The sequence below is a fragment of the Meleagris gallopavo genome, chromosome 1, assembly GCF_905368555.1.
Source record: "Meleagris gallopavo chromosome 1, MGAL_WU_HG_1.1, whole genome shotgun sequence".
NCBI classification, from domain to species: domain Eukaryota; kingdom Metazoa; phylum Chordata; class Aves; order Galliformes; family Phasianidae; genus Meleagris; species Meleagris gallopavo.
Genome location: NC_139404.1, coordinates 48,508,587 through 48,534,425, shown reverse-complemented (window position 1 = coordinate 48,534,425; position 25,839 = coordinate 48,508,587). Strand labels below are relative to the sequence as shown.

General features: G+C 48.2%; 2 protein-coding genes across 4 annotated transcripts; one reads left to right on the top strand and one right to left on the bottom strand.

The window, feature by feature from the left end:
• The first annotated feature begins 10,876 nt into the window (after positions 1 to 10,876).
• On the top strand, positions 10,877 to 19,361 carry SERHL2 (serine hydrolase like 2). Of its 3 annotated transcripts, XM_010710214.4 has the most exons (12): positions 10,985 to 11,114; positions 12,025 to 12,259; positions 12,331 to 12,444; positions 13,483 to 13,524; positions 14,154 to 14,173; positions 14,382 to 14,456; positions 15,220 to 15,329; positions 15,589 to 15,668; positions 16,025 to 16,059; positions 16,812 to 16,888; positions 18,084 to 18,177; positions 18,628 to 19,361. In XM_010710214.4, the coding sequence occupies exons 2-12, from the start codon at positions 12,112 to 12,114 to the stop codon at positions 18,742 to 18,744; spliced, it is 912 nt and encodes a 303-aa protein (XP_010708516.2). In that variant the 5' UTR covers positions 10,985 to 11,114; positions 12,025 to 12,111; the 3' UTR covers positions 18,745 to 19,361. The 3 variants fall into 3 exon arrangements, with proteins under 3 accessions (XP_085081117.1, XP_085081132.1, XP_010708516.2); XM_085224991.1 differs by lacking the exon at positions 12,025 to 12,259 and having other exon boundaries at positions 10,877 to 11,114; XM_085225006.1 differs by lacking the exons at positions 12,025 to 12,259; positions 14,382 to 14,456 and having other exon boundaries at positions 10,877 to 11,114.
• A 903-nt stretch (positions 19,362 to 20,264) lies between these two features.
• RRP7A (ribosomal RNA processing 7 homolog A) lies at positions 20,265 to 23,875 on the bottom strand. Its single transcript, XM_085224980.1, has 7 exons — positions 23,731 to 23,875; positions 23,508 to 23,650; positions 23,257 to 23,382; positions 22,566 to 22,689; positions 21,751 to 21,848; positions 21,187 to 21,385; positions 20,265 to 20,707 (listed from the first exon to the last, which is right to left on the bottom strand). The coding sequence occupies exons 1-7, from the start codon at positions 23,780 to 23,782 to the stop codon at positions 20,622 to 20,624; spliced, it is 828 nt and encodes a 275-aa protein (XP_085081106.1). The 5' UTR covers positions 23,783 to 23,875; the 3' UTR covers positions 20,265 to 20,621.
• Positions 23,876 to 25,839: the final 1,964 nt, after the last annotated feature.

Here is a 25,839-nt window from a genome sequence, read left to right as displayed (position 1 = left end):
CTGCTGTCCTCCAAGGTGTGCAAACTGGGCTTGCAGGTGGAACACGGGTGGGAGATGAACTATTCTGCACATAGCCTACCCTGGTGGTGATTGATCAGAGTGGCCCAGAGCCTGCATGTGGAGTTCCTGCCACGTGGAAGAACGGGAATGGAGAGAAGCAAGGATGTGGCAGGCAAGGACCCCACAGCATAAGCGACAACACATAGAGAGGAGGGCGAAGGATGCTTGGGGCGTAGGTAGGCAATGGTTGCCATGACCTCCTGATGGTGTGTGTCCAGCCTGCAGACTGAGCACAGAATGTACAGCCTTTTACTGCAAATATCCTTTTCTCTTCACCTTTCTAGGTGGTACTTTCTAAAGGCTTCCTTTTGGTGGATGCAAACAGCAAAGCATTAAGAAGAAGAGCAAAAAACAAACAAATAAACAAACAAACAAAAAAAAAAAACCAGCACAGAAAGAGAAAGCTGGGAGGACAAAATCAACACACACACAAAAAATCTCCCAGCCCCTTGCTTCCCTTCCCCTTCCCCCCAGAAAAAAAAAAAGAAAAAGAAAAAGAAAAAGAAAAAAACAAACAAAAACACCTTTTTGTGGTTTAGAGTGAGTGCAGGCTGCATTAGTTCAGCCCTATAAGAAAAATTAGCACAAGTAGTGGCCCCTTTGCATGAAGCAGTGGCCGGCCCCCCCCTTCCCTCTCCCCCTCCCCCTCCAAGAACAAGGCTCTTCTCAGTATCGACGAGAAGTTGCTTTCCAGGAAAGTGAAGGTACACGCTGCCCGACGCGCCGTGACCCAGCGAGGCTGCGGGGAGGCCTAAAGGCAGCTCGCAGGCTGCTGGCCTCCCACACCTGCTGGCAGCTGGGCTGGAGGCTGGGGAGCTGTGGCCAGTGGGAGACCTGGGTGTTCAGTCTGGGCTGCAACACCCTCTGCTGTTCTGCAGAGGAGGGGAAAGGGAGGGCACTTCTTGCTGGCTGCCAGTGTGGCCCCATCTCTGCCCTTGCTTCCCCATGTTTGCTACCCCACATTGAGAGGTGATGCTGAACCCCATTCACAGGAGACCGGCACCAAGTCCTCACCTGTGCTCACCTCATTCAGGGCTTTCACTGAATCAGAATGTTGGCTGATGTTGGCAGGCACCTCTGGATCCATCTGCTGTAAGCCCTGCTCATCAGGGACTCCTGGAGCAGGGTGCCCAGGACCACATCCAGACAGCTTTTGGAGATCTCCAAGGAGGAGTCTCCACAGCCTCTTTGGGCAACTTGTGCCAGTGCTCCGTTATCCAAAGATAAAAACAGCCACAAGAGCCATCCGGAAGGAGCTAGCCAAGACATAGAAAAAAGGTCCTGTATGGTTGCTGGACCTAGAAGCAGGGGGATTTTCTGAGCCTCTAACTGAAGAATAATAATGTGGAAAACAAAAAGAAATATAGCTATGGACTGTAATTATAAGGGTATTTGTAGCAAAGATATTGCAGTCTGCTACCATCTGACAGTGGTGTCTGTTTCAGACTGGTCTGCTTTCCTGATGGTTACCTGACAAAGGACTGTCTCATTGCAACTGTTTTGTTAAACATCCCATCTTGATTCAAAAATTGCCAGTGATAGGGAAGCTGACAGCATCACAAGTTCAAGTATTTAACTACTTTCACCATTATAAAATGTATATCTTGTGTCTAGGCCCTATTCTTGTGCAATTGTTGGCAGGGGTAGCTATTAGAGAAGCAAAAATTCAATCCTCACATAGGTATATTTAGGCTTTGATCATATTAGCCTCCCCCAGATGTCTTCCAACCTGCAGAAGCCTCACCAGGTTCTTAATTTCCTCCCTTAGTTGTAGATGTCAAATTGTTTCACACCAACAGTCACAACCACGGAATTAGCAGATGCAATATAATCACACTTCACCTGCTCTGCATTCCCCATTCACACACCTGAGGATCAAATCAGCCTTTGCAAATGCAGCACAGTGAGCTCCTGTTCAACTGTTCCTACACCAAGAGCCAAGCCTTTGCTGAGTCCCTTCTCCCATGGACAGAGCTGCCAGTCCACAAGTGGGGCCCACGCTGGGTAACTTACCACTGGGCTGTTTCAAAAACACATGTGATGTGCTTATACCTGCTGTAACATCTGGACATGTTAGCTAGCCAATTTTTGATTCAATTACAACAAATGTTGTAAATTTGATATCATTTTTTTTGTTGTTGTGTTGTTTTGTTTTGTTTTGTTTTAATCAAAACACAAAGTGAGACCATATCACATTCCTTACTGGAGCCCTACTTCATCAACAGCTTTTGTTTTTATCAACCAAATCCCTAGCCCCAAACCTTCAGCTCCAACAGTTACCAGCTCAGTTTTACGGATTCTTTTCCATAAACAGGAGACTTGGCGTTAGCTACAACTCTTCTCTTGCTTTTAATGATTCTTATGTATGCACCATTTCCTTATTTTGTCTGAGGTCAGTAAGGAGCTGGTAGGCCTGTAATAATAAGTGTCAGGTTACTTTGGGTTCTCGCTATTATTTTGCCTCAACTTACGGGGAATCTGCCAGATTTTCAAAGTGAAGGGAGGTAAAGCCTAGACAAGAGCAGGATAGAAACTCCTGCCCTTCCCACTCCATTAAATATATCAAAATAGCTGCTTAATCTAATGGCATATACAGGTTTCGTAGAGAACTGGAGAGCAACTCTCCTCACAAGTTAACCAGAACAGGCCCAAGGGATGGCAACCAGCAGAGACTCTTGCATCTGAACCCCAAATATAAAAGACTTTCTGATTAAAGAGGAAGTGGAAAGCTGAGACGGGAGAGAGTTTATTTGTATGATGGGTGCTCATATATAATTTATATGCAATAAATGTTTCCAGCTATTTCATTAGTTGCAAATAAAGTAATACAAATGTGTGCCACTTTCTGCTGATGCACGGTGTGTGCCTGAGGCTGCTGCCAGCTGAACAGCAATGATTCACGTGGGGATGATTTAACACTCCAGCGTCCCACTATCCAAATTCTGCTGCAGGTTAATCCCTGGAGCAGATGCTTGCTACTTTTTCAACCACTCATATCTTGGCTATTAACTTCAACTGCCAAAGATTTCCCTTTACACTATCACCAGACTGTGGCGGGTAAAGAGCCAGCGCGTATTTGTCTTTCCTGCCTTCTTCAGGTCTGGAGAGCTCTGGTGGAGCCAGGGGAGAGAAATCAACCTACAACATCTCAGCTTTTTTTGAGCTTAATACATCAGCAGCTACTTCAGGCATCAGAAATCCATTCACATCAGCAAAATTAAATAGAAAATTAGGGAAAACTAAAGGAAAAATACATAGCAAAACTCAAGCAGGGCCCAGAGGTGGCAGAACATCTTGGGCTGCAGGATGTTCATAGCCTTTCTCAACTCTTCCCATTTGGGCAGCTCATTTAAACCCTTTAACTCCCTAGAACTGCCTCCAAGGCAAGCACAGTTTATGGATGGGACTCAGGGGAGGAAGATGTCCACAGCAAAACATTCACAACATGCAGATCTGTGGTTCAGTCTTTTGCTGAACAAGTCAGATTGGGGGATGGGGTCCTTACCCCTGCTACCTTGTGCAGAGGGCAGCATTCCACAGCCAGGGGGACACCAGTGTGCGTGACAAAAGGCAGAGGGCCCATTTGGGATCCGTGGACTGAAGACGCAGGGGCAGCCTTGTGCTCATTAAGTGCCTCTCTGCTTCCTCCAACTCCACTGTGAGCTGCCCTGTCAGTGTGGGGCTTTATGTAGAGGTTGTGCAGTACTCTGAAAAATAATGAGTTAAGCTAGCAATAGTATGCTTTTTCACTCATATAACTGCACAAGAGAGTTTGGGGTACAGGGCTACTACTAATAAATCACAATAAAGAGATCAATATGCCAGTACTTTAGAGCTTGAATCCGACTAGCAATGGGGAATTTGTCCCTTGGTAGCAATCAATCTGCTGTACTTAAAGTTTCCTCACCAGACCCACAGCTAGTACAAACTGATCAATGCAGTTCCAAGCCGGCAGAGCGTAACAGCTCTGCATGTCTCAGTGTTCACACTTGCAAGTTTCCTCCTCCTCCGCAAGGACACAGAGGTTAAATTATCCTTTGCTAAGTGCATGGGAGATCTCCAACTAACTGAGGCAAAAGCAGCCTTTCCTACCAGCATCCCAGCCAACACCCCAGCACCTTGCCAGGTGGAGTCTAACTTGGTCCCCTGCCGGCAGCAATTCCACTTCTGTAGCCTGTGGCACTTCTCTGAAGTAGATGGCAACAGAACAAATTCTGTGAGCTATCCAAATGTTGCCATGCATCCTCAATAGGGCCCTCATAGCCCGCAAGGAGTGGTTTGCCAGGCAGGGTCAGCAGGGAAATAAATAGTCTTGCAGGATGCTGGGCTGCTCTTTCAGAGTGGCTATGCAGTATTACTTGGGTTTGAGAAGAGAGGACAAGACGGAACTGGAGAAGACCTTGACAGTCTGCCTTTGGCTTACAGCATGATGCTGCTGCTTCTGAAGTTGGGTCCAGGGCTGCGTGCCAGTGTTGTAAAACCTCCACTTTAAGCTCCAGCTCTGAGAGAAGATCCCCTCTGGAGCAGCTGTCTTTGTTCATGGAAAACATCTTCACATCACCTATTTCTGGTAGTTTCTGTGGGGAATTTTCTCTTTCCCATGGGGTTTCTGTTGATGCAGCTCCTATAAGAAGTAACTTGGGATGCAAGACACAGGAGTTGGAATTCACTAGAGGCATCCTTCCCATCTAAAGTCCAGAGGTTGTCTCTGTGAATCAAAGCAAAAAGGCCAAATTCTTCTGACTGCTTGATGCCAGATGACTTCTGGCTGCAGGATGATGGGGGAAAGGATCGAAGACCTGTGGATAGTGACATGCATAACAGTAAAGTAAGCATTTACAGCACAATCTCAGGGTTATCCCAAAGGAGGCTTGTGCCTGAAAACTGGTATTAAGCAGAGGTCAGGGCTGCCAGATAAGTGAATTTGTTAACTACACCTACCTGACAAGGTCCGCTTTCCTAAGGAGGAGATGTACACAGAACAGCAAGCCTAGCAGCCACTGCCTGTGTGCAGCCCCCTCTGCAGCCTCTGCCTAAGAGTTACAGTGCTTTTGCATGGCTTCTTACCATCAAATCTTAGCAACTGGCAGTAAGGCCCTGCTCTCTCTAACAGCAGCAGCAGTGACTGAGTACATTTTACAAATCTGTTCTACCAAGCAGCTTCTTGCTTTTCTCCCTCTGTAATCAGACATCCACTGCTGACAGTTGTAGGAAAGAAACTGCAGATAGTACTGTGTTCTCTCCCTCTGCATGGTTCCTCAGTGCTTGTGGTCTGCTTTACTCATCCTCCTTCTTGACGCAGAAGGCCTAAGAAAAAGCAAAGCATTAGACTTCAAGCCTATATGGATTCCTGATCATCTGGGGAGGAGGCTGCAAGCAGAATGGCACTCTCATTTCTTCTGCGTGATGGTATCCCAAGCTGTTACCTTTCTGCTGTGGTACAGAGCCCACTTTGAGATGGGCAGGAGAAACAAGGCTGTGAGCTGCCGTGCTACTTTCTTTCAGGCTTCACAGGCTGTTTGAAAAATGTGTTGTGCAGTTTAGGAAACTAATGCGCTGAACCGAGCACAGTTTTCAATTGCAACACTAAAAACAATTTCCTCAGAGCAGACATCCATTCTGCTTTCTCCAACTGTTCCAGCAAGGTGTATCACTGCTCACAGCACAGTTTGACTTTGCTTCGTTTGGTTGCCCAGAGTCCTTGACAGAAAGTGAGTGCTAAGCCTGTGTTCTGGTGTCTGCTGAAACAGTGTTGAAAGCACACCAATGTTTTGGTAGCTGCTGAGTGATGGGCTGGGCTGGGCTGCTCAGTGGGAAAGAGCCTCTGCCTTTATGATGCACTAGCAGGGAGTGGGATGGAGCAAAGACAAGTGGCCTGAATTAGGCACAGGGTCGTTCCCTACTAAGTGACCTCATACAGAGGGCTGTAAAGCTGTGCGGAGTTGCCTGGAGGGCAGCCACTGTTTGGGGATTGCTGGTGGGCAGTTGTGTTGTTAGCTGGCAGGCAGTGAGTAATTGCATTGTGGGCAGATATATACATTTATTTATTTATATTTATCATCACATATTTGTTTCCATTTTGTCTCTTCTGTCTTTGTAAATAGCTTTTATCCCAACCCATGAGTTCTACTTTGTTTCCAGTTCTCTCCCTTATCTCACCTGGGGGCCATGTTATGCTGAACTGCTGCTGGGACACATCATAACAGTCCCTTGGCACCCAACGTGGGGCTCAAAAGGTTGAGATCTGACCAGAGTCATTAAAATTGTCATGAGTGTTATGGTAATTTGATGGTCATTGGTCACAATGCTCTTTTTTCTGTTTTTGGAGATCTTTCAGAGTTTCTCCGTGGAACCGTATTACTTGCTGTATATGATTCCTGTTGTGCTGTTTACCATTTCCAGGGACTGGATTAAGGTTATCATTTTTCTGTACAGTGTAACACTGTTTGGGAAACTAATCTGGTAGTTGTATTTGATGTTGCAGTCATCTTCATATTATGGGAATCATATCTTGGAAATTATTAATAATTTCACTCTTTACTTTGTCTCCTTGGGGAGCCAGGCTATGGGGGAGATAAGCAGGAATGTTCAAACCAGCATGTTACTATTGCTATGCCTACTGAATGTGCTTCAGGTTTTATTTAAGGTTAAGCGACTACTTATGAATATCCCCCACAAATCTGGCCTAAGGCTTGCTTATTAAGGACAAAAATTCCTACTAAAATGAGGATGGAAGGAGAAGATGAAGCAGGGCCATCAGGAGCACAGGAGGAGGAAGATTCTGAACTCATAACCCTTCAATCCCTAACTTGGAGTAAGCTGCAAGATAGGTGAAAAGATTTCAGCTGTCATCCAGCTGAACATATTGTCACCTGATTGCTCCAGTGCTGTGATAATGGGGCCAGTAGACTGGACTTAATAGGTAGTGAAGCCATGCAGCTGGGATTCCTGTCTAGGGAAAGGAGCATTGACAAAGCAATATGAAAAGAGACACAAGCCATCACCCTATGGAGGTGATATGTGCCAGCTGTGAAGGAAAAATATCCCTTCAAGGAAGATCTGGTATGTTTCCCAGGCGTGTGGACCGCCATGAAGAAAGGTATGCAGTACCTGAGGGAATCAGCTGTGCTGGAGGTGATGTATAAAATTAACCTGGACAATGAGAAGTTATTCCAAGATCTAAATGATATCAAGTGCCCATGATCTATGTGGTAGAATATTGTATGGAGTACACCATCATCATATGCCAGCACACTCGCATCAATGGTCTGGAAAGATAATTAAAATCCAACAGTGGATGAAGTGGCCAGCCTACTTCAACAATACAAATAAAATTTCTCTTCTTCCCTATGGGCCTATGACTCAGCTGTGGAAAAACTGTCCTTGGAGTTCCAGTAATTCAAAGACATTATGTCCTAATCCCCATTTGTATGGACCAGTGTCTCAACTATTAGAAGTAAGTGTTCCTCTGCTTGAGGGAGGGAATGTAGTGGGTACACACCATGAGCTATCCTGTGGTTTCAGCCATGTGACCCTGGAGAGGACATGAGGAAGTGGGGTAGAAAATCCACCTCAACCCTAGAGGCACAGGTATGAGAGCTGCAAGAAACAACAACTGGAAAAAGAAAAGATTCTTCCAGGAAAACGGCTGCTGCATTTTCCAGTGGGCTGTCTTTGAGTCAAAGAAGATGGTCTGATTCTGCTTCTGACACTGATAATTAGCATTTTAATTTGCATTCATGAGAAGCGAGTCACGAATACAATAACCAGGACTTGAAGGGCCCTGCCTCCAGCCAAGTGGAAAAAATGGACAACTGGTTTTATTGGACTGTGCAAATTCAGTGGCCTGGCACATCAGAACCATAGGTGTATCTGTCTTTCTGGAGTGACAAGGGTATCCCAAGTGCTGTGTTGGAAGCCAGAGTAAGCCTAACAGGGAATATGTGGCAAAAGCACCCCATTGTGACTAGCCCAGAGACTCTGTGCATCCTTGGTATAGATTACTGCAGGAGAGGGTACTTCAAGGACCTAAAAGGGTACCAGTGTGCTTTTGGCATAGTTGCCTTGGAGATGGAGAAGCAAGTAGTCAGCAAGACTCGCTCACCCTTTAACAGTCCCATATGGCCAATGTGAAAGTACAATGGAGAGTGGAGGCTAACAGTGGGCTATTGTGGCCTGGATGAAGTCACGCCATCACTGAATGCTGCTGTGCTGGACATGCTTCAACACAAACTGGAATCAAAGGCAGCCAAGTGGTATGCCACAAATGATAAGCCAGTGCATTTTTCTCAGTCCCTCTGGCGGCAGAATGCAGGCCACAATTTGCTTTCACTTGGAGGGGCGTCCAGTACAACCGGAATTGACTCTCCCAGGAGCGGAAAAAGCCCTAGCATTTGTCATGGGCTGATCCAGAATGCACTGGAAAAGTGGGAGCACCTGAAATACATTGATGAAATCATCGTGTGGGGCAACATGATGTTTTTGAGAAAAGGGAAGAAAACAATCTAAGTGCTTCTGAGAGCCAGTCTTGCCATAAGGCAAAGTAAGGTCAAGGAACCTGCACAGGAGATCCCATTCTTAGGAATAAAATGGCAGATGAACATTATCAGATCCCTATGGATGTGATTAACAAAGTGACTACTATGTGCCCACCAATGAGCAAAAAGGAAACAAACTGTCTTAGGCTATTTGTTTTTGAAGGCATATTCCAAACTACAGTCTGGTTGTAAACACTCTCTATCAAGCGACCTGGAGGAAAAATGATTTCACATAGGTCCCTGAATAACAAACCTTTTAACAGTTTAAACAGGAGGGCTCATGAAGTAGCCATTGAGCCAGACCGAGGAGGACAAGATGTAAAAAGCACGCTCTACACTGAAGCTGAGGAGAATGGTCCTACTTGGGGACTCTGACAGAATCTTATTCGATATCAACCCCTGGGGTTCTGGAGTCAGGAATACAGAAGATCCGAAGCCTTGCTTCAAAAGCCTGGCCTTCCTTTTCCAACAGGAAAAGAGATACTGGCAGCATATGAAAGGAGCTGGAAAACATCAGAGGTGGAAAGTTGCTGTATGGAGCCCTACACAACAAGTTGCAGAAACTGCTTAAGCAGAAGGTGAATTAAGCCAATTTGCAGAAGTGAAGGCCATCCAGCTGGTTTTAGATGTTGCTGAACGAAAGAAACCAGTGCTCCACCTCTGCACTGACTCACTGATGGTGGCAAAAGCCTGAAGGGGGTGGCTGCAACAATAGAAGCAGAACAACTGGCAGGGCAGAGGCAAATCCATTTGGACCACTGTGCTGTGGAAAGTTACTGTATCTGAGGCAGAGAACATGGTTGTAAAGGCATGTTATGTAGATACCCACATACCCAAGCCATGCCACTGAAGAACATTAAAACTGAGTGATGACTCAGGACCTGGGACCAGGCTTGACCTGGCCTCTACGGTGCAGCAGCAGAGGAAAGGGCAGAGCCAGGAGACTGGCAAAAGGTTGTTCTATGCCATGTGACGTTATGCAGAAGTCTGTAAAGTTGTGGGGAATTGACTGATGGGCAGCTGCTGCTTGGGGGTTGCTGAGAGTTCTAACAGCAGGAGGTGAGGCCTTGCATTGCTGGTGGGCTATGGCTGGTAGGCAGTTGTGTTGTTACGGGGTGTCAGTTGGCAGGTGGTGAGTGACTGCATTGCAGCTATACATATATGCATGTATGTATATTGTTATCATTGTATATTTGTTTCCATGTTCCTCTTCTCTCTTTAGTAAACAGTTTTTATCTCAACCCATGAGTTTTATTCTGCTTCCAATTCTCTCCCTCATCACACCTGGGGGAGAATGAGCCCCTGGCCATGCAGTGCTGAGCTGTTGCTGGGTCTGGTTATAGGCTCTGACCACAAAGGGAATACTGGGAACCACTAAGCAGCATTCATGCGGATTATCAGGGATTGACTGTAGCATGTTCTCTTTTTTGAAGCCTGGACTATATACCACCCCATTTTGGGGCAAATAGTAACTGTGCAGAATCACAGAATTGTTGGGACTGGAAAGGACCTCTGGAAGTCAACAAGTTCAACTCCCCGCTAAAGGAGGCTCCTACAGACAAGACAACATCTGGGTGGGTCTTGAATATCTTGAACAGAGAGTGAGACTCTATAGCCTCCCTGGGCAGTCTGTTTCAGTGCTCCGTCACCTTTACTGTAAAGAATTTTTTCCTCATGTTTGTATGGAGCTTTCTGTGTTCCAATGTGTGTCCACTGCCCCTTGGTCTATTGCTGAACACAACTGAAAAGAGTCTAACTCCATCCATTTGAATCCCGCACTGTAGGTATTTTTAAGCACTGACAAGATCTCCTCTCAGTCTTTTCCCTTCCCCAGACAGAAGAGTCCCAGGGCTCTCAGTCTCTCCTCCTATGCGAGGTGCTCCAAGCCCCTCATCATTCATGGCTGAGAGGACTCATGTTTCATAGATGAAGGAGTTACTCGCAGTTCTGTCTGCTGTTCATCTGCCCACAGCTCAGCCCTGCAGTGCAGTCAGCAGTGTATAAGTGGCTTTCATCCCCAGAGCAGTACTGTTACAGCAGATGTCAGAGCTCAGAACACTTCCTCCATCAAAAAGGGATACAATCCAGCACTGGTGTGAAGCACAGAGCTTGTTTGGTGTCCCTACGATGCTCCTGGGTCACACATACGACATCTCACTGCCATACAAACAGCTTCCACCATCAGCAACATTTCTTCAGGAGGCAGCCAAGGATGCAGCAGGACCCCCTCAGGCGGATTACAGCTTCAGACCCTTCGTTACTCCCGTTACAGGCTGTGAACCTGATGGCAGTGAATGCATTTAGAGAGACCTCACGCACTAGCTGCGCACCCCAGCAGGGTGGTGGTGAGGGAGCACCAAAATGGCGGCCCCAGCCCCTCCAGGCAGCGCCGCGGCCGCCCCGGGCAGGCGCAGGGAAGGAGCGGCAGGGCCGCGGGGAGGTGCTGCCGCGGTGCCCGCCCCGCCGCCTCCGGGCTCCGTCCTGCGGCCTGGCTGCGCCGTGCGAGCGGACGGAACGGTAGGAGAGGGCTGAGGCGCTGTGATGAGACCAGCCCGTGGGCTAGGGGAGGTGGCCCCGTGCTGAGCTTAATGGAGCTTCTGAGCGGTGGGTGGGTGGGTGGGAGGGAGGATGCGGGGGGAGGCCTTAGGTGCAGCTGGTGAGGTCCTCTAGGGCCTGCAGGTTCCCTCGGGACCCCGACGGCAGTGTCCTTCAGTTTGTTCTTGGATGTGACAGAGGGACCTGCTGTAGTCATTACAGTAGGGTGGGTAGCTTAAGCGACTGGGAAGGGGGCACAGTGTGAGAGATGGGGCTGGTTGTGTGTGTGGGGATTCAGGCTACCTGTGGGTCTCGGGGAGCTAGAAGGGTTAGGGGTAATGGAGGGATGTTCAGGACAGCCCTGACAGAGCCCCAGAGGCCGGTCTGTGCTGGAGGGGGTTTACTTGAGAGCTTAGGGTTAAAGGTCCCTTCCAACCCAACCAATTCTGTATATTGATGAAGCTCAGCAATTAACAGGCAGATTGGCAGCAGTGAGACAGGTGCGTGTGCCAGCAGGTGCCTGGTGGGTTGTGGGCTCATCTCATGTGGCCCAGAGGAGCATGTGGGAGGGTGGCAGCAGGGGATCTGCTGTGTGACATACTCTAGGAGCATCTAGTAGGAGATGCCAGGCTCTGGAAGAGGAGAAATCACAGGTTAAAAGAGGAGAAGGAGGCAGTAATCTAGTACAGGAGGCAGCATCCTTATTCCCAGGAAGAAAAGACTCCCTCTTTTCCTAGGAGCATCACTAGTACGTGCTGGGAGGAGGAGTCCCCAAACAGGCTAGCAGGCGTAGTGGCTAGGGATGTTGAATGGGGAGCTGTAAATCAGGAAGCTGCTAATTAAGACTACAGAAAGCTAGTGAGTTACTAAAGATCTGTATTACTCTTTTCAGAACTCTAGGCTGTTAACAAGCTCCCTGGGACGTGTTCTGAGCACGTGGCTCTCAGGGGACATTGCTTGAGAGTGCTTTATTTTGGGCATGTTCTCGGAGGTAAAGTTCCCCGTGCCCTGGGGCCATGTGGCAGCCAAGGCCTGGGGACCCCCGGAGGGACACCCTGTGCTGTGCTTGCATGGCTGGCTGGACAATGCCAACACCTTTGACAGGCTTATTCCACTGCTCCCCAGAGGTGGGTCTGGCTCCCTGGCCTGGTTTTTATTGTGTGGCAAGGCTGTGTGTCTGATGCTCTCTGCTTTTCAGATTGCCGGTACGTGGCGATGGATTTTTCTGGCCATGGCTTGTCATCTCACCGACCTGCAGGCTCCCCTTATCATTTCCTAGATTATGTGAGCGATGTGCGCCGCGTGGCAGCAGGTGAGTAGCTGAAAGGGCCCTTGCGGAGATGACTGTGCAGGGGGTGCTGTATCACTCCTGCTCTTTGGAACAAGTCGGCAGCATCAACTGCTGGGAGGGAGCACCCTCTGCTTCTCTCCAGGCTAACCTTAGCTCGTGCTTTGTTAAATCGACTCCTCCTCTGTGGGTTTTTGATTTGTTTGTTTGTTTTTAACTGCAACAGTAAACCCTGGGAAGGAAATGTTTCTGTACTGAAAAGCAGTGGTAGTGGCTGAGTGGTGGATGCAACTAAGTAGTTCCCCCGGACTGACATTTTCTAAGCAGGCAGCAATCTCCAATCAGAGTTAGAGGTTAACCGGAGAGTCTTCTGGTTCTCCCCATTCACAGGTTGGTGCTTGCTTTAGGGCCATGCAAAGAAATCTGAAAGCCAGCGTGTGCTGGGCCCTAGTAATACCTGATCTGACTACATATTTGTGTGCTGATTGTAAGGGAGCCTGTGGGAGCTCTTCAGTGTTTCAGAATGTAAAACATGCCTTTCAGTGTGATATGTTTCAGATGGCAGCATTGATGAAGCAGTATTTTCCTATAAGTCTCCCAGAGCTGAAACACTGATATGCTTCCTGGTGCAAAGAGCTTTCACTTGGGATAATGATACGTTCCCTAGGGCAGCAGAGCTGGCTGTGTCCTTGCAGCTCGTGCTGCATCCTTGTAGGAGGGTGCTCTGTCAAGGTTTCCCCCTTTCAGTGGGTGCTGCACAGTGAGGCTCCTTTTTTAGTTGCCAGTCTCATGTCTGGCAATAAATGGGAATTTGCAGTAGCTTGTTTGCAGTGCAGAGTGTACTTGAGAGCTGTGTGAGATAACTACCAAAGAAATGAGGTGGTGGATGTTCTTTTTCTTTAAAACGGGCCTACTTAGCCACCTCATTTCTGGATTAGGAAACAAATTAAGCATTGCAGAAGCCCTCTTGGGAGAAGAGGCCTGTCTTAGTGGGGAAGCAGCAAGATGCCACAGCTCTGGTTTCTAATGCATCACTGTCTGTTTTTGTCTGTTGCCACTTAGCATTGCGGTGGAGACGGTTCACCCTGATGGGTCACAGTATGGGTAAGTGGTTCTTTTCCTTGTAAGCTGTGAGATTCACGGAAATATGAGTAGATGATTAATTTACAAAGCATGCTGCTAGAAGCTGGGTTGGAATATTTATTATATTGTGTCAAGTACTAAGTTCTTGCTTGGGTGATTCAAAAATCTACATCCTTGTCTAAATGCTTCTGTTTTCACAACACTGTAGTACAAAGGGCACTGACTGTCCCTGTGGGCATTTCCTGAGCTCCCAGGAGGGAACCATGATGAACAAAAAGTGATGGTCTAAGGCAGGAATATTCACAGCAGGCCTTCCTGCTCTCCCCAGGCTTTATGGCCTTGCCTTTCTTGCCCAGGGCTTCTCTGGACACAGCTCACAGTACCTGCACACCATAGTGTTTTAACTGATAACTCTTCCTTTGTCTTTGCTGCCTGAGGGGGAGATGGGGCAGGACACAGAGTCCAGCTTACCAGTCCTGTTCTCTACTTGCATCCTCTCTGCTAAGAGAGCTTTACTGTGTAGCTTGGGCGTTGTCCCTTTGTACCAGCATGCATTTGTGCTTCTAAGACAGCTCCTGCTTCGGGGAACAGATGCTCCTGTTACCAAGGGGTGGCCTGGGCATAACTGAGCACCCTCCTTTCCTTTACAGGTGGGTCTGTGGCAGGAATGGTGAGTAAAGCATACTTTCTTCATGGGGTTTGTGACTTTTGCAGCTGGAACAACAAATGGGAGAGGAATGAAGAGACAGATTATGCGGGTCTTGGATTCTGGGGAAGGAGAGGCCCTTTTCTAACCCCCTCTCCAGTACAGCAGGATGTAAAACAGCACTCAATGTGTAGCTTTCCTCTTTGTCTCATAACGTTTCGTCTTTCTTCAGTTTGCTTTCATTTATCCTGAGATGGTGGACAAGCTGATCTTGCTGGAAAATCTTGGCTTTCTGCTAGCTCCAGAGGTTAGACTTCATGTGTCCTTCCCCTCTCTTTTTTAAAATAAAAATAAATGTTTTTGTCTTTCCCTCATTTGTTCAAGGAAAACATTGATGTGCCCAGTTCCTGGCAGGTCACACAATTCTTGAAACTTCTTTGGCAAGCACAGATCTGCTCCTTGTTGCATGAAGTGAGACCCTGCTTAGCATGGCCCTTGGGGACCATCCTGCAGTCCTGTAGCACTGAAATTCACTTGTCTATGCCATGCCCATGTGCAAAAGGAACTGGAACCTCTGTCCAAACAGCTAACTGCCTGCCAAGGCTGTTTTCTTGCCAACAGCTTGTTGGTGACCCGAGGGCAAGGCTGGCAGATTTTTCCTGCTCCTGGCAGGACATAAAACTACATTCCCAGACTGCCATTATCACTACCAGGTGCTGGGGGGTTTGGTAGACAGAAATGGGATGGAAGCCCAGGGTCAGAGAGGAAAAAGATCCCAGATTTACCTTGTTCTTTTAGAGAGTTGTCTTCAATTCAAAAGTGAAGTGGGAGGAGGTAAAAGAGATTACAAGAGTGAAAAGTTAATAACTTCTATACAACAGTGCTTAGTTTTCTGCTCCCATCTTGCCTCTTATGTATTGCTGTTCTCTGTCCTCAAGAAGTGGGCATTTTTAACGTGTCCATAACTGGTATTAGCTCTGAGAGATGCTGATGGGTAAAATACCCTCTTCTGCCCTCTGATAAGGCAGAAACGGGAGGTTATTCCCGCACTGTACATCTTTTTGTTTTAGGACACTGAGGCATGGCTGAAATCAAAGCGGCTGGCTATCGATAGATTACTGAGTCTAGAAGCAAAGCAGCAAGCTCCCAAAGCACGTAGCCCTGAAGCAGCATTGCAGAGGTGGGTTCCCACCTGTCTCTTCATTTGCTGTGCATCCTCACCTTGGGCAGTTGTGGCTGCATGAACCGTAACGGGAAACTGTCACGGTTCTGCCCATTCAGGTTCTCTTCTAGTATCTCAGCAAGACTTTTTGCTTCTGCAGTCAGCTTCCTGCTCTTCTCTGAAGCAGCCTGAGAGCTTGCTGTCACCTTGTCATGCCATTTTCGCTTCGCTTCCTCCTTTTTTCAGCAGCACAATGTCTCTGCCATGTCTCCTCCAGGCTCTTAGAAGCAAACAGACATCTGACAGCAGAGGGTGGGGCAATCCTGCTGCAGCGAGGAGCAACTGAGACACCCACTGGTAAGGGGCTGCTTGGAGACAGGGCTCATCTTAGGGCTGGCCCAACACCGGCTGTGGGAAGGGAGCAGCGCCAACAGCCATTGTCTTCCACAGGGTCCAGGGTGCCCGAGCTATGAATTTACATAGCCTGAATGGGATCAATTAAATCTGCAGGCAAAGCTCTCATTTCCCAGCAACTGACATTGGAGCTTGAGTCCTAGAATGGGTAAAGGAAGAAAAAAAATAATAAAAATGACATATTTGAGTTAATCCTACTCCTCTTACCTCAGAAAGTCTTGGGCAGACCCCAGAGGCGAGGAGCAGAGCAACTCCTGTTTCTTTAGAGACATGAAAACCTTCTCTTGTTTTCTTTGCAGGGCTGGTGTATAACAGAGACATGAGAGTCCGTACGGTGAGCATTGCTGTTCTGACTTGCCCCCTGCTGCTTCTGAGCCCTGAGCTTACAGAAAAAAGAGGTAGTGGAGGCCCACTTACTGAGCCCAGGCTCTGCCTCCACCCAACCATTTACTTACTGCTTTCCTAATTCCCACACCTCTTTTAAATGCTGCTTTTAAAAGAGCCTGCACTTGATCATTAACTGACTCAGCTTAGAGTCACTGGAAAATGTTACTGATTTTTTTAGCAGTTCCTGAGCCCCAGGGCCTCCTGGCCACATTTTCCTGCTGTTGTAACTCTTAAGGCAGCAGATGGATGGATGTTTTAGGTCAGCTTCTTTGTCAGGTCACCCTTACAGGAAAGGGGGAGGGAGTGGAACAAAGTCTTTACATATGATATGTTGATAGCACTGTGCCACTATTGTGTAAGAAGGGCCTCCTCTACCTGCGCTACTGCCAGGTTATGAAAACCAGAGTATTGTATTATCTCCTTTTTACTAAAAAGATTTTTTTAAGCTTTTTCTCTGCTGTGAGATCATTCCCATATGTGCTGCAACCCAGCAGGCAGTGCTGTTGGCAGCCCTGAAACACATCTGGATAGAAGGAGCAGTTGCAGAGCCAGGCACTCTTGTGTGCAGCCTGGCAGCCTGTCCTGTCTCAGCACAGCGGCTGTGGGGCCTCAGCCTCTCCTGTACAGGGCTCGGGGACACCTTCTATCCTCAGCTGCTGTCCCTGACTTTTGTTGCTCTCCCTGTTTTTGCACCTGCAGCAGAGTCGAGAGTACCTCACTGTGGAACAGTGCGTGAAGCTCCTGCAGAAGATCAAGGACCGTGTTCTCATCATACTGTGAGTGAGACACAAGCAAAACCAGCCTTCAGTGCCAGCCTGTGTGAAGGGGTGATGGCTTGAAGGGCTCTTCCCCATCTGTTCACCCTGGCTTTGAGCAAAGGGAACATCCTGGCAGACACATGAGCCTTTCCATCATCATTCCTGCATATTTCCCTTATGGTCTGACTCTCTTCCTTCAATGGCAACAACTCATCTGCCCTCTACTGCTCTTGCTGTACAAACGGTAAAGCCACTGCAGCATTCACCTGTTTCAGCTGGTTCTGGAGCCTGACTCAGCCCCAGGGCAGGGAGGAGATTCTGGGAAGGCAACCGATGTCTTACCTGGAGCCCCGCAAGCCATCTGTCTGGTCTTACCTGGAGCCCCACAAGCCATCTGTCTGGTCTGGGTGCCGTTTGTCCTCCTGCTTTTTTTGCTGTCTCCTTAAAGGGCAAGGTGTGCAAGGTTCTGGTGATGTTGGCCCATACTGTCCAGGGGAGAATAAGGAGGTGCTGGGAGCTGAGAAACGAGATTCAGTTTTGGCTTTTCTAGGATGTTCAAATCATGAGAGCACTGCTTTGTGTTTAAGACCTTTCCTATTTGACCAGAGCAGAAAAATGGAACATCATGGTGAGGACAGATCCTCTAGGCCATACAGAAAACACATCCTCTCAAGCTTCAGACATCTCTTCATCTAGTTACCTGCAGCACAATCTTAATTCCACAGGGAGTCTAACACTGGCTTCTTCAGGGGAACTGCCCTGGTGCCTCCTGCTCCAAGTAGGGCAGGAACTGTGATTATAGTGTTCAAGCAGCAGTGTGGAGGAGGGAAAAGGACAGAGGTGAGAGCAGAAGCTGGCTGGAAGGAATAAAGCCAAGAGCAGAAGATAGGGTAGGGGCAGGGAATTATATACTGAGACAAGTTAAAGAGCCAGTCCTGGGGGGATAATATTTAACCTGTCTCTCTGTGATACTGCTAGGCAGTACTCCAAGTATTAAACAGATAGCTTGACAGATAATAGCTGCTTAGCCAAGCTGTGCCTTGCTCCTCTGACTACCATGCACAAACCTGTAACCATGCTGCTTACAGGCAGCCTGCAGAGCAGCTGGGTCTGCCATCCCAGTCTGTCCTGGGGACACTGCTTCTGCCCAGGAGACAGCCACAAAGACGGAGGCACACCGTGTACTTTACTGAGCCTTACTTTTTCTTTTCAGAGCACAAGATGGACTCTTGATACCACACAAGCTGGAGAGCAGAAATCAGTTTGTGAAATCCTTACGGGAGGCATTTGAGCATACCCTCAAAGAGGTGGGAGCGATCTCCATCTTTGCATCTCCATCCACTTCACTAGGCACCAACCTGAAAGCAGCTAGGAAATAACTTACCTTAAAGGACATCCACAGCAGGGGATTTGTTTTATACAACCCAGTCCTCACATGAGGGGACGGAAGGCCAGCTTTGCCCTTACTGCCAAAATCCTAGTCAGTACTGCCTTCCAGATGTAGCTCTTCCCAGTTCCTCCCACCCTTGTCCTGCCTCCCTGTTGGACTGTCAATTTTATGTGATGGGTTTGTCAGGGGCTGGTGTATCTGCAGTTAGCTATGGAAATGTAAAATCCAACCTTTCTTTGAGACACCATTTTTGCATTGTTTCCTCTGGCTTCCTTCCCAGTGGGTACCACACAGCGAGTACAGCTTGCCTGAAGGAACACTTTAGGAACACTTTCCTGTTTTATTTCTACTTGTCTTCTCCCTTTAGGACATTCAGCTGGTAGAGGTGCCTGGGAGTCATTTTGTGCACCTGAATGAACCCGAGGTGGTATCTGGGATCATCAGCAACTTCCTGACAGCGCAGAACACCAGAGCAAGGCTCTAAGCAGTCACTGCAACAGCAGTCCAGGACAAGAAGTAGCTAAAAATCTGGCTCTGGAGAAATTGTCACCATTCCTACCTCACATCCAACGTCAGTTTCATGATATTTATTCCTAAGCTGAGCTCTCTAAAGCAGTGAATGCAGATCTGCAAAGTTAGACACACAGTGGCTTTCCCCTTTCTTCTTCCTAACTTCTGCATCCTAAAATGGAGCAGGAATACTACTGCAGAGGCTCCTCAGGGAGCAGCAGCACCACCAGCTGTAACAGTGCAAGAGATAGGTAGCTCATTCTTTCCTTCTCTCTCAGCTTGAAGTGACAAGTCTTCTCCCAGGGCTAAGTCAGTTGAAAAAACAGGAAGGAGTTCAGCTTCTCTGCTTATTTCCATGATTGCCTGAGCTCAGACAGCCTCAACCTCTCAGTTTTACTGTGAGGGCTGCTGCTTTTTTTAATAATCAGCTTAAATGAGAGCTCACCTGGGTACAGAAGGCCACTTCAATGAACTGCTGGGAAATGAGTCATTAATCCTCTAGCTGAAGCAGCTGGGAGAACTATTAGTAATGGAAAAGTTGGCAGAGGTGATTTCTGTCCTTCTAAATAAAGATTGATCTTCCACTGTTAACACTGTCGTCTTTGACTTTACAGAAGACTGAACCTTTCTTGCAGGATGCTCACCCAAGCAGTTCAAATGCCAATCTTATGAAGCAGTGACTTTTGCATGCATTCTGCTTTGGATATTTCATGTTAAGTATCCATCTGCCTCCTACTTAAATAGATGCAAAAAGCCATGTGAAGCAAGCAAGCCTGGCAATCTCCTCATGCAATGGAAGCTGCACATACAGTGGATTTTCTAGAGGACAGCAAATCTACTTTTTTAATCAGCATTTTATCAGCATTTCCTCCTTATGATCATGGTCACTCCCTTACTGAGGCTGCAGGCAGTAAAATAAATGTTGCATGTTAGGGGTGCCTCCTTTCATATCACAGCAACTGTCACAGGCTGCTAGCATCAAGTTGCAAGTTATGTGATCAGCAGCAAAAGCACTGCCCAGCAACTGGGTGTGCATGTTCCCATCCTTACCTGCCCTCCTGTGGGCTGGTAGCAGATTTTGTGGAAACACCTTGGAGTCTGGTTTATCCCTCCAAAGCTAGGCTGTCCTCTCAGCTTGTCTAATGACAGTGCTGAATGGCAGCGGTTCCCACCACTGCCCAGGCCACACCTAGCTGCAGAGATCCAAATACAGCTGGAAGGGCATTTCAACACCCAGCTGAGAGGGAACTGCCTGGGAGGGAAGCATCAAGAGAAAAGGTGGGGCTCTGTACCAAACCATTGATCTCTCCCTGTGACAGCAGGTCTGGGAACTTTCCAGTTGTTTGTATCCAAGGCTTTCTCTCCCATTCTTCATCGCCCCCAGATAAACACCTAAAGGACCAGTGGCACATAAGCCACGGCTTTTATCACCAACCTAGTCCAATACAGAAGACACTGTTCCCCACAACACAGCAATGGAGAAAGGGGCATTCCTGCCTTTGAGGAACAGCACCAGTTTATTTACAATTCTTCAGCCATTCCCTGCCTCTGCAGAGGCTGTGTTGGGCCAATACTGTCTCTTACCAAACTTAAGAGGGCCTTGGCTGGCACAGAGATACAGGCTGTCAGAAGACACGCCTCAGCCCCCCTGGCCCACGCACCTAGGATAATGTTAGTGCAGGCACGGCCAGGAAAGCAGGAAGATGCAGCGCAACTGAAGCCAACGCTCCCACATGAGATCCAATGGCAGGGATACGAAACTGCCTCAGTTCCTTGAAACCCTATGGCACATGAGTCTGTAAGCATCTCTCCTGCCCTCTCCAGCACAGGCATCAGAAGAAACAGCGCAGCTCAGTATGGCCTAAACTTGCGCTGGGCTCGCATCAGTGCAATTCTCTGCTTGTCCTCCTCAAATTTCTTCCTCAACTGGGCAATATCTGAAACACACAAAAAAAGAAAGATAGGTCACAGGGGAGCAGCAGGCCTCCCTCTCCCTGTGGAGTTTCACTTCTGCACTGGAAGATGTTCAGTTCAGACAGCTAGAAGCACACATTGCTCAGAACAGGTCCTTTTGCGTCAGGGCTAAGTGCAGAGCTGAGGCTCCAGCTGCTTTGCAGTGCTGCAGCTCCCTCTTGGGGAAGGAACTCGCTAGTTCTCCCTTCCCGTGGCTGCCTCTGTGCAGACTGACAGAAACAATCAGAAAGGTACTATTTGCCCACTCTCTCAAAGAATATTCCAACAGCCTTTGCTAGGCCAGGTAGTGGCAAGGGACCCCCAGGAACTGGCTAGACCATTTGCTCAGCCTCCCAGCCAGCTGTTCAACTGCGGCTGGATGTAGTTCCACTGAAAGAAAAAAAGATGTTCTTTGGGCTACAGTATGAGACAAAGAAGGGTAGAAGGCGATTCAGACACTCACGCTCTCTCTTGGTCTCACGATGCTGCCAGGCATAGAAGTTGAGCAGCTCTTTGCGGGCCTTTTTCCGCTTCTCCCTCTCCAGCACCCGCAGGTTGGCAGCCTCTGTCCGGGGCAGGCCAGGCTTGCGGCCCTTCCGTGTTACCTTCACCCAGCCCTCCTCATCTGGTAAACCCTCCTCCTTGGCTGCTTTAGCTTCTTCCTACAGAGACAGAAAGGTGAGGCAGTTTAGTACAGCTGGACTGCCAGCCAGTCTGATGCAGGCTCCTCCAGGGTCCCACTCTGACACACAGTTACAGTACCTAGTACAAGATTTGAAGGAACGCACGGGACCAGGCACTCAAATCACAACACTGCATGCCAGACAGGACCTGTTTTATTTGTGGGTGCCTACTGGGAGCCCTGGATGGACGGGCCAGCTGTAATGAACCAAACCAGCAATCCTGCCAGCCAGTGCTTCCCCTCTGCCATTTCCATTAGGACCCAGGCACTGAGAGATCCTCTCCCTCTGCCTTTCTCTCCACAAACAAACTGCTTAGCTAGGTTCCCTCCCCAGCCTGGCCTCACCTCTGCTATCTTTTTGTCATAGTCTTGCATGTAGGCATCCACCTCAGCCTTCAGTTCTTCTCGATCCACTACTGACTCTGCATATCTGGCGATCCACTCTGAAACAGAGAGCAGAAGTCAGTTGTAGCCTCTGCTAGAAGCAAATTTTGGTGTAATGTCTTTCAGCAGCTCCAGAGAGAACTGCTGTGGGAAAGAACACCCTTGGTTCCCACTTCCATTCAGCCTCCCCACTACCTTAGCTTATGCATGATTTGACTTCCAGAAGAAAAGCATTAAGTAATGAGAAGAGCTTGCAACTTTTCAAGAAGAAGCAGACTATCCTGAAACCCAAGAAATGCAACATTCAATGTTGTGTTTCCACCAATGGTAACATGCAAAGTGTTGACACCTTGACAGCCATGTGGTGCCTGGCTTCAGTTTTCATAGCAAAACACAGCCAGTCTCTCTGAATCTACATGAAGAGATGCGGGGAAAAACTGCCCTTCCAATGTACTAAGAGCCTTATCTTCCTGCAGGGTCACTCAGCCAGGGCCTACAACATCTTACAGAATAAGCTATCAACAAGATGATGTGTTTAGCAGGTATAGTGGTGATGGGTTGATGGTTGGATGCAATGATATTAGCAATCTCTTCCAACTTTAATTATTCTATGATTCTAAAAGACAATAAGAAAAACAGGACAATAAAATACTGGACATCTCCCCAGCCCAGGCTTAATACAAAATGGTGAACAACTTGGAATGTGTCAGGAAGAATTCAGCGAGGAAATGCTTCCCCTGCTCTGGTTAAGGGGAGCGCAGCCGGTGCTTACTTACTGCTAATGCCAGTTTTCACAGGGTGACTCTCTGTTGATATCAACAAGGGACCTTTCTGTGACAGGGCCTTGGCTGCCTGGACACCATCTGGTTTCTTGAACACCACATACGCAACTTGAAATCCCTAAAAGAAGACAACACCCCCAGGATGATCAGATATACTGTGGGAGTTGGAGACACATAAAGAGGTCAAATCACAAGTTCCAGTAGGATGACAAAAAAAAAAAAAAGTAACAAATTTAAACCCTACTACCACATTGATGAGACCCGATAGCAGCCTTTCAGTATCCAAAGGGAGACAGAGGAAAGGAGACAGACTCTAGTATCAGAGTCGGTTGGGATAAGACAAGGAGAAATGGTTTCAAACTAAAAAGAGAACATTTAGATTGGGTATAAGAAGAAAGCGTTTTACAGTCAGAGTGGTGAGGCAGAGGCTGCTCAGAGAGGTGGCGGTTCCTCATCCCAAGGTCAGGCTGGAGGGGCTCTGAGCACCCTGATCTACCTGTAGGTGTCCCCGTTCACTGCAGGGGAGTTGGCCTGGGTGCTTTTAAGGATCTCTTCCAACTTTGGACTCTATACCCACCTCAAGCGGCTTTCCCGTAACTCATGCTCCACCCACCACCACCACTCAATACTTGGTATTTCTTCCCATTCTGACCACTAAAGCACCACTATCCCCGCCAAGCTTTACCGTTGCCGTTCTGTTGGTGAAGAACTTGGACGTGCGTTTTTCTGCCTTCTCTCCCGGTCCCGGTTTGTCACGGAGGTCCACAGACTGCACGGCCCCACAGCAGGAGAACAGCTGGGACAGCGCATCCTTCACGCAGGGGGACAACGATCGGCAGAGAACAGGAATGATTCCCCTCCGAGCCTTCCCAGCGCACCAATCCCCGCGCCGGGGGCTCCCAGCCGAGCCCCTCGCAGCCCCCCCACCCCGCTCACCGGGCTGCAGTACGGGGGGACGTTGAGGACGAATAGGGTGCGCTGCGGCGGGTGCGTGTCTCCGGGCCCTTCCCGCACCCGGTGCTCCTTCACCAAGAGGCAGTGAGGTGAGCGCTGCCGCGCACTGAACTTCACCGCCAGCGCTACGGACGACAAACAGGTTAAACACGCCGCCGCCGCGCCTTTTATCTGCCTCCCCCCCCCCCGCTCCGCCGCTCCTCACCCGTGTATCCCGGCGGCGCGGTCACTGCCACGCTCTGCTCGGCGGCCGCCATCTTAGCGCGGGGGAAGCGGCGGCCCAGGGTGCTGCCGGGAGCTGTAGTCTGCGGCGCTGCTAATGGCGGCGGCTGCGGCGCCGTCAGCGCGCCGAGCCTCTCCCGTTCGCTATAGCGCCCCCATCTCTCCTCAGGTGCAACCCGAAGCATCAGCGCGTACCCGCTCATCACCCAGAGCCACGGCTTGGTCACCTAATGCCGCCAGCGCAGATGGAGGGCAGCGTGCAATGCACTCCACTGGCTGTATTCCCTTTTTTTTTTTTTTCTCGGCAAGCACAAGGAGGGGGAACGGGGAAATAGCTCGGCGGTGGTGAAGAAAATCCATCACTGGAGTGATGGACGTCTTTCCATAGGGCACCCATTGAGGACCCCATGAGCCCTCAGCACTGCACAGCTCACTAGGAGCTTTCCAAAGTCCGTATCAAGGTAAAGCCTCAAGGTAAAGCCAACTTGATGCCTCCAAAGCTAATTGTTAAACGTTTTTGTCTGGCACAGCTATAGGTCCAAGGTTGAAACTCCACTCTAAGTTACATTAGCCCTGCTTATCTAGGGAAAACAACCTTCCTGTGATGAAGCATTTCTCTTCAAAGATCCGAGACTGCCATAAATTAGAAACAAGGACGGACACTTTGAAGATCCTTGAGATGAGGCACAGGTCCAAAACAGCACCCGAGAGAAAATGAGATGTCCTTGTGACCAGACATGACTAAGGCAAGGAGGATACCTCCCCAAACAACCAAAGACCACTGAAGACCCCCACAAGTGCAGAAGATTAAAATGTTACGTAACTTTCTACTTGCATAATCCTGTGAATATATAATAGGTAGGTGTGACCTAGGTAGAGCGTAATGAAACTTTTTGGACTACAAAAAGCCAGTGTAGATGGTGTGTATGCTTGGTTTGTGGAGATTTCCCACCCTGTACAGAATAAATCGACATCTCCTCTCTAAACACTTGTCTTTTTGAATGTGTTTCAGGAGATTTAAAATCAACAACAAACCCACTGGCTCAGGTTTTCTGATGGTAAGAAGACAGATGTCACCAGGATCAGAGGGACGCATGTACTGGATGAAAACAAACGTAGGAGGAAGGTAGCTACTATCCTAATCCAAATGTAAGGAGGCATACAACCCAAGTAGGACAAGAGGTTCCTTGTATCTGCAGACTACACAGCCTTTAATTAAGTCAGACACCCACTCTGATCTCCAGAAGAAAGCTGTGACCTCCACCAGGGCTGGGAGGCATTGACTCCAACTTCAACTTGCTTCATAAGGTGGCAGGCAATTTACAGGAACCTTGAACTGAGAACAATACTGTGCACATGCTGGAAGAAGTGCATGCCAAGCATCACAGAAAGCCCACCAAAAGATGGTAATGGAAATGGCAACCAACAGTAGTGCATGAAAAGACTTGCAGAAGGAATGCAATTGTATTGTGCTAAGCAAACAACCAGTGATGCACCAGCAGACGAGGAAAAGTGAAGTTTTCCTTAGCACTGTCTACAATTGTGGAAAACTGTTCTAGTTCAACTTCCCTCCCTGCCCCTTTCTTTCTTCTTCTCTATGTGGCAATGGGACACAGATATGGGAAATAACTGAGCCAGGCACAAAAGATTAAAAGGAGGCAGTAATCTGGGCAAAAGTAGTATCTGTCTGGAGGGGTTATATTGCCCAACAGTTTGGTGACAAAGGTATTTCTATACTTAAGTTCCTCTAGAAATCCTTGGTGAAGGACTACGGAAATATAGTATTATTTTATATAGAAGAATAACACCTAGAGTCCCTGCATTATGATGTGCTCTGACAGGAAGATTATTACACACAGTCATTATTTTTAGCAGTTCTGAAACGAAGACCTCAAAAGCAGCATAAAGCAGCAAATTTGCTTAATCCTAGCAAGGCAAGTAAAAGAAGAAATATTAAAAAGACACATGAAAACACTAAAAAGAGAACAGTAGGAACAACTGTTCTTAAAGACTCTTGTCAATCAGGAAACATAAAAGACAACCTTTACAGAAGAAGCTGTATTTATCATGGGAATGGAAGAGAGCACACTCC